Genomic DNA, 7774 nt, shown 5'->3' with positions numbered 1-7774 from the left:
TGGACTCACATGATGGTTTAGAAAACAATGGCTTCTTCATGAAATTGTTCATTTGGATTTAATGTTAATGGTTCAAAGAATGTCAGGCTGAACGGTCGGCCCTCGCACATTTTCCCCTCACCAACTTAAAGACCTCTAATTCCAGCATCCATCTCCCTCCTCTGTCCATGACCCAACCATCTCTGACCTTCTCTCCAAAACATCGAACATGATGGACTCCTTCCTGATCCTCTCCATCCTGGTCACTCCCAAAGAAAACCTCAACATCTTCATCTCTGTGACCTCCAGCTCTGCCTCCTGTCTTTTGGTCATTGTCGTTGTTTGTAGACCATGGTGTTTCTGCAAACATCATGGTCCATGGAAATTCCTGTCTAACCTCATCTGTCAGCCTGTCCATCACCATTACAAACAAGGAGCTCAGAGCTGATCCATGATGGAGTCCCACCTCCCCCCTAAATCTCTCTGTTACCCCTACAGCACACCGCATCACTGTCTCACAGCGGGCATACATGTCCTGCCCCAGTCTAACATACTTCTCTGCCACTCCAGACTTCCTCATACAATAGCAGACTTCCTTTCTCAGAACCCTGTCGGATGTGTTTTTTTTCAGTCTTCAGTTCTCCGTACTTATTTTAATATAAATCAATGTTTGCTCAAACGTCACATGACACCTGGACTACTTCACATTTGACATCAGATGGGAGGAATTTATCAGGTCTCTCAGGCGCTCTGGTGACAAAGAAGACCAAAGATACGACATTCACTGTCATTCATGCATCATCTAGAGACATCTGGGTGGTTCGGGGTCTCTGATGAACCTCGTGAATTGTTTTGGACTGTGGGAGGAAATCGAAGAAACCCACGCAGAAACGTGGAGAGCATGCAGACTCCGCAAACAGAGGCAAACAGTGCGAATCCAACCCGGCGCCGCGAAGCGGAAGCGCTGCTGCGATTCAAACGGGCTACATTCAAGATAGAGAAGATGAGTTTGGTGGATTTTGATGGTCACAGCAATGAGGAATCAATATTCTTTCACTTTAAGAGCCACGGATCCAGGGGCGGACTGTACCACGACATGCCGAGACGGGGGGGGGGAAAGTACCGCGTGTAATCCGAGCCGTCGTTCCTCTGTGAAACAAGAAGTAAAACAAGTTGTCTTATGACACATAAAATACTGCAGTTATGTCTTTTTCACCCGGCCCGAATATAGGAACAAGTAAACGACACACTTCGGGGGGAAAAACAAAGATGGCAGACGAGACTACTGAAAAATACAGTGGTGTTTTATTTGCAAATTAAAAAGCACCGACAATATTAGTTACATTGTAAAAATTATCGACAACAATTACAAATCTTTATCATACAGTCCAGGGTATTAGTACCATCGTAGCTGTTATGTGTGATCACTTAATACTTTATATGGAGAGAGACAATAGTTGGCAGTGAGAGGACATTGGAGGAAACAATCTCGTTGGTACGTCTCTGCACTATGGATTGACCCAAACTCCCTACAGCACTGACATCGCACACTATGGGAATGGGCTGATGGGAGCGCGTAAACCCAAACACATTCATTAATTTAGGTCTACCGAGGGCCGTGAATTATGTACATTACAAAGTCAAGAAATAAATGGACCACCGTGTGGATTGTATTACATCAGAACATCGTACAAAACTATTGCAATAAGAGCAGCTTTTTTGTTATTTATACTCGACATCTAGTTGCAGTGGTAATACCTTGACTGAGAACCCAAGTATGCTTATGGTCACACCGTTGGTTTGCCTGCCAGATTTTTCGTAAATGTATTTCCCAGAGACAGCGTCCCTCCCCGAACTTAAAACTCTACGACACGAAATAAAACATTATACAGTTTTGACAAAAAAAAAAAAAAAAAAAAAAAAAAATTCAAAGCGAAATGCACAATATTGCTCTGTACACTATCTGAGCCTCTTGGACCAGAGCGCTTAATTAAACATACAGTAGCTAGCTTATGATCTTCACAGACTATAGCAGGATCCATTTAGTCATTGTGCTTTCCAGTAGCCTGTATATTTAGAATCGGTGTTCACTCGAGTCCCTCCATATTGTGCTTTCAAAAACAAAACAAAAAAAAAAAAATTCAAATCCTTACCTGCGTTCTAGTCAGTTTCGGCCGCGATTGAAATGACCAAACAGCGGGCCTTCTGTCCTGTAGGAAAAAAAAAAATCTCAACTAAAAAGGCGTTAAAAAGGTTTTGGTACATTCTACAAGGATGCATTGCCAAGAGCATTACAGAACTGTTAACGCAAGAGAAAATAAAACACAAATCTTTAAAAAAAAAAAAAAAAAAAAAGAACCCTCAAAAGTTCATATGGTAATATTTATTGAAAATTCTGTCCTGGCACTTGTAAATGCGATAACTAGAATCTACCAAGGCCTATCGAGTGAGGCTACAACATGCAGCCTGAGTCAAGACTCCAGATGTCCCATTACCTTATACAAAGTACGCGCTTAGCAAAGGCATTCGCAGCAAATGTCTCTCTGTCAGTCCGACTGTCAACTACAGACTCAAATATTTATGTGCTTTGAACGTCGCGCGCCGAGCGCGTCTTTTTGTGTGTACTCGTTCCTCGCGCTTGTTTTCCCAGAGCTGAAAAAAAAAAAGAAAAAAAAAAATCGCTAAGACTGCTTTTTTTTTTTTTTTTTTTTTTTCTCTGAAAACTCTCTTTTGTTTTCAAGATGAAGAAGTTCATGCACGGAAGAAGTCGTAGTAATGAGAGAGAGCAGTGATACCGATTTAAAAAACAAAACAAAAAAAAAACAAAACAAAACACAAGGTAAGTCCCTCTTGTATGTCGTCTAGCCTTCCCTTCTTCTTCTTCTTCTTCTTCTTCTTCTTCTTCTGAAGAGCCCCGCTGAGGCCCTGATTTGGACCTCCTGTCCCTGGTTTGTCCTGCACGGAGGGTGAGGCTGCACGGCATCTCCAAGCTTCGGGGAAGAGGAGGAGGAGGAGGAGGAGGAGGAGGAAGAAGGTCCCAACAGCTGCTAGCTTGTTAGCAAAAGTTGCTATCTTCTCGCTCACCGGGCGTCCCGTACGATCGCCCCGATTTATATCCGTCCACGCCTTGCGCCATTTTGGGGTTTGGGCAACGTCAGCGTCCACTTGCGACGGGGCGGCCGGGAGACGGTTCTGACGCCCCGGATCTGCGTCTCCTCACGCCGGTTCTGCTACCTGGTGTGGACCAGCTCTTCTCTGAGCCAGCTCGGCAGCGGCTGGCCCATCCTGTAGAGCAGCTTGGAGAGCTCGATGTTGTGATCCCGGTAGTACTCCCTGAGGAACGCCTGGGACTGGGGGACACCGAGCAAACACATTCGAAATTATGCACGGGAAAAGAACCCGAAAGGTGCGAAATATTAAAATATATTATATTGTTTCGGTGGTCTATTTTTGTCTTTTTTTTCCCCCCTCCATTCTGTCGTCCATTCTTATCCCTGTTGTTGTTGTTGTTGTTCTCCCTGCTGACTATTATTAACTAAAAACTAACTAATTGGTGGATTTCTTTGCTCTCTTCCTACTGTCTCTCTATTTATATTCATATTTATTTTTGACATTATAACTGTTTCGCTGCTGAGGATAGGGATAAATAAAGTTTAGATACATTTAAATAAAGTTTTCAAATCAAATCAAATCTTTGCAGTTACAGTGAAGGGTTAAGACAATTTATATTTCATTATATTTCATTGTATTTCTTATTCTTCCTCCTTTCTACCATTATCTATAACTGTTATGTTTTTACTTGAAACTCTGGCACAACAATTTCCTTCGGGATAAATAAAGTTGTTCTCATCTCATCTCATTATCTTATCTTAAAACTGAATTGATCCCCATTGGGGAAATTGTTTTGTCACAGTTATAAGTGTCAATAAATATGAATATAAGTATAAATAAATAGAGAGACAATTAGAAAAAGCAAAAGACATCTACAAATAAATAGACAGCAGAGAGAGCAACATGGAGGAGAAAAAAAAAGGAGGTGAACCCAAATTTTTAGTTGATTTTTTTTTTATTCTTGATACTACTGTTGCTACTTTATTTATATTGTCGTTTAGTTGCGGTTGTGTTTTTTTCATCCTTACTATTCCATCATGTTGTCCATCATTTTCCCTGCCGTTATTGTTGTTCTTCCTGCTGTCTATTTATTCGTGGATATCTTTTCTATCCTCTGTCTCTCTATTTATATTTAATTCAAAATTTTTTTTTTTTGTATTTATTCCTGACATCATAACCGTTACGCTGCTGTGACAAAAGAATTCTTATCTTAAAACGAAACGACAGCATAAATAGAGCGACGACAGCACTGGCTAGGATAAAGTAAATAAGTAAAAATAGGCAGGATAAGAGTGAACTGAGACCAAAAAGGTGAGCGGAGTGAGAAAGTGAATTGGTAGAATCCGAAAGATCCTACCTCAGGGTCCATGTCGGGGTATCGCCGTCCTTTACTTTTTCCCAAACATTTCGTCTTCCCCCCTTCTAGCAGCTGACACCAGAAGCCCTTCTTGGGGTCAAACCTGTACCGTGAAAATACAGTACATGCTTTATATAATAAATGGTTTCTGGATGAATCCTTTTTTTTTTTTTGGTGTATAAAACCAGCTATCATTTTTTTTTTAAATCAAAGTAAAACTGGAAATGTGGGGAAAACAAAGATATTCACCGCCTATAATCAGGGATGGGCAATTATTTAGGCTGGCGAGCCGAATTTCTTTTTTATTTTTTTTTTGCAAGGGCCGACTAGGTAGCACGGAAATTGAACAAAATGAAAAATCTAAATGAAATATTTGCCATTTTATTTCAACATTAAAATCATTAATGATCATATAAATGTACCGACATTATTTAGTATGTCATCGTCCATACAAAATTAAACAAAAGGAAAAAATAAGGAATGTCTAAATTCAATATTGATTGAAGATATTTATTAAAATATGGGAGGAAAATAGTTTTTAGAAAGAAAAATAGCGCAAAATGAGCTGTAAATGCCCAGATCTGGCTTAAATACTGTATATAGGCGTTGAGTGGGGACACATTAACTCGTCGCTTCTCAAATAGCGGGGCGCGTGCGACCCCAGAAACACGCTTTCGGTGTTGTTTTTTTTTTTCTTTTTTTGCAGCAAGCGTGCACAAAAACAGCACGGAGCAGGAAATATGAAGTGCAGTGAACAAACCCTCAAGAGACACCATTGAAAATATTTAACGGGGAAGATAAGAAAGGCGGGGAGAGACGGAGATAAGGAGACAAACCAAAGTCACCCGAAAGCTAAGATGAGGAAATAAGAAGACGTTTATGTCGCGCTCGGCTTCACTGTGGCTTCGCCGGGAGACGAGAAAAGACCGGCATCGCGCTTCAAACCCAGTTTTGAACGGCTGTGCACTGCAAAACCCGCTCATTGGAGCCATTAATCCTGACTTCCTCATTTTGATTAAGAGAAAAAAAAAAAAAAAAAAAAAAATCAGAAAATTGTTTTTTTTTTTTTCAGTCGGTCAAAAACGTTGTAGTTTAAATAAGGATTTTTTTTTTTCCTTTTTTAAATTACAGGCAAATTGATGCACTTTAAATCTTTCCTGTTACAGACTTAAGTTATTCTTCGTTGCAAGCTGATCTATATTTCCTTTTTTTTTTTTTTACTTTAATGTTAATAAGGACACAATGTTATTCAGAGGTGTAATTATCACAATTTTAGCGACAAAACGCTGCTCTCTTTGCTTCCTGGGGGTGGGCGATTCAGAAAATAATAGAGAAACACTGCTTTAACCCAATCAAGTACCAAGAAAGAACCACAATTACTGAAATGATGATTTTGATGGTGATTTAAATCAAATCAGTTACTTCATGATTTACATTACAAACAGCAACCAATGTAACCTGTGGATTTAATAGCTAGAAATAAATGAGGAAATAATAAATATTTATTTACCAGTTGCTAGCTTGATAATCTAATGGATGGTATAGGGCAATCGAAATGAACAATGAATAACTTTGAGTTTTGCATGCTGTTAGCGATGACTAAAAGATACTCATGATGGAATATGAAGGCGGACACTCACGCTAGGATCTTGTGGTAGTTGATGACGTTGGCCAAGCTTAAAAACTTCTGTATTTTGTCCATGACTGAGGCAGGTTCCGTCTTTAGCATCTGTCCGTCCAAGACTAACAACTGGAGAACAAACCAAGCTGGAGTCAGAACACGAACGCGGCTCGCGGACTTTTGATATTTACCGTCCCGCTTCTCACCAATATCGCTGTTGTCATAAGGACAGAAAGCTCTTTCCGGGAAGACAAATGATCAGAGTGAATTAAACCGCCTTAATTAATGAAACGCCCTCCAAGCCACCGTGAAATGTAAAATAAACCGCGGGGTGCGTTAATAGCGCCTGCCATGAGTTAAAGCAGAAGCGCTCCATAGCGGCGTCAACAAGGCGACGCGTCCCGTGGAGGTACCTGACTGGAGTGGTAGTAGCTGAGCCAGCGCTCCAGGTGGATGGCGTACCAGCCCGGAACCAGACACCGGTTCTGGAGGACCCGCAGTTTGACGGGGGAACCGTGTCCGGCGGTGATGACGTCGTGGAAGGAGTACTTCAACGCCACCGGATCGTCGTGGGCCCGTTGGTGCTGTGACACGGGGAGAAGGGTCACGTTGTTGGGGTGGGGAGTCTGGCAAGTGACTCCAAATATATATAATTAAGCTTCCCAGGTTTGGAGGGATTGACTTGCAAATTTTGTTATTCATTCATCCATTATCTATACTGCTAATCCTGCATTTGGGGGCTTTGGCGGGCCGTAGCACATCCCAGCTAGCGTAGCACGAGAGACGAGGTGCGGCGGGTCGATCGCAAGGCCTCGTGTTGTTGAAACGTTTGACCGTTCACCCGCTTATTCACACATATTATAGAAAAATGTCAACATACACCCGCTCATTCACATGTCATCTGGAAATAAGACCTTTCGACATTTTCATTCACTTGTATTGGAGAAACATGTAACCATTTGCATGTTATATTGAAAGATTAGTCCATTCACCTTCTCATTTTTACATATTATAGAAACACTTGACCATTCAGCCTCTCATTCACATGTCATATGGGGACATAAAACAATTCTCCTGCACATGTTCTATGGAAATATTCGACCATTCACCCTCTCATTCACATGTCATCTGGAAAAAAGATATTCACATGTATTGTAGAAACATGTAACCATTCACATGTTATATTGAAATATTACTCCATTCACCCTCTCATTCACATGTCATTTGGGGACATAAAACAATTCACCCTCTCATTCACGTCATCTGGAAAAAAGACATTCACTTATATTGTGGAAACATGTGACCATTCACATGTTATTTTGAAATATTAGTCCATTCACCCTCTCATTTTTACATATTATAGAAACACTTGACCATTCACCCTCTCATTCACATGTCATCCGGAGACATACAACTATTCACCCTCTCATTCACATGTTCTATGGAAATATTCGACCATTCAGCCTCTCATTCACATGTCATATAGAGACATACAACAATTCACCCTCTCATTCACATCATCTGGAAAAAAGACATTCACTTGTATTGTGGAAACATGTGACCATTCACATGTTATATTGAAATATGACTCCATTCACCCTCTCATTCACGTCATCTGGAAAGAAGGCCATTCACATTTTCATTCACATGTATTGTAGAAACATGTAACCATTCATATGCCATCGAGAGATACAGACATTCACCCT

The 7774-nt window shown here is 40.8% G+C and overlaps 1 protein-coding gene across 2 annotated transcripts in view; it reads right to left on the bottom strand.

The window, feature by feature from the left end:
* Nucleotides 1–2673: 2673 nt before the first annotated feature.
* The window catches only part of ndst1b (N-deacetylase/N-sulfotransferase (heparan glucosaminyl) 1b), a 65386-nt gene continuing 60285 nt past the window's right edge, over nucleotides 2674–7774 (bottom strand). For both annotated transcript variants that reach the window (XM_086158696.1, XM_086158695.1), the window contains 4 exons: nucleotides 6482–6652; nucleotides 6088–6197; nucleotides 4448–4550; nucleotides 2674–3329 (listed from right to left, as the gene is read on the bottom strand). In XM_086158696.1, the coding sequence (XP_086014822.1) occupies nucleotides 3210–3329; nucleotides 4448–4550; nucleotides 6088–6197; nucleotides 6482–6652 (504 nt within the window). In that variant the 3' untranslated portion in view covers nucleotides 2674–3209. The remainder of the gene's footprint in view (nucleotides 3330–4447; nucleotides 4551–6087; nucleotides 6198–6481; nucleotides 6653–7774) is intronic.

The sequence above is a fragment of the Fistularia commersonii genome, chromosome 13, assembly GCF_037954325.1.
Source record: "Fistularia commersonii isolate RoL2024-O1a breed Wild chromosome 13, RoL_Fcom_v1.0, whole genome shotgun sequence".
NCBI lineage: Eukaryota > Metazoa > Chordata > Actinopteri > Syngnathiformes > Fistulariidae > Fistularia > Fistularia commersonii.
The sequence above is the reverse complement of the archived record's forward strand: the minus strand, read 5'-3'. Positions and strand labels throughout refer to the sequence as shown.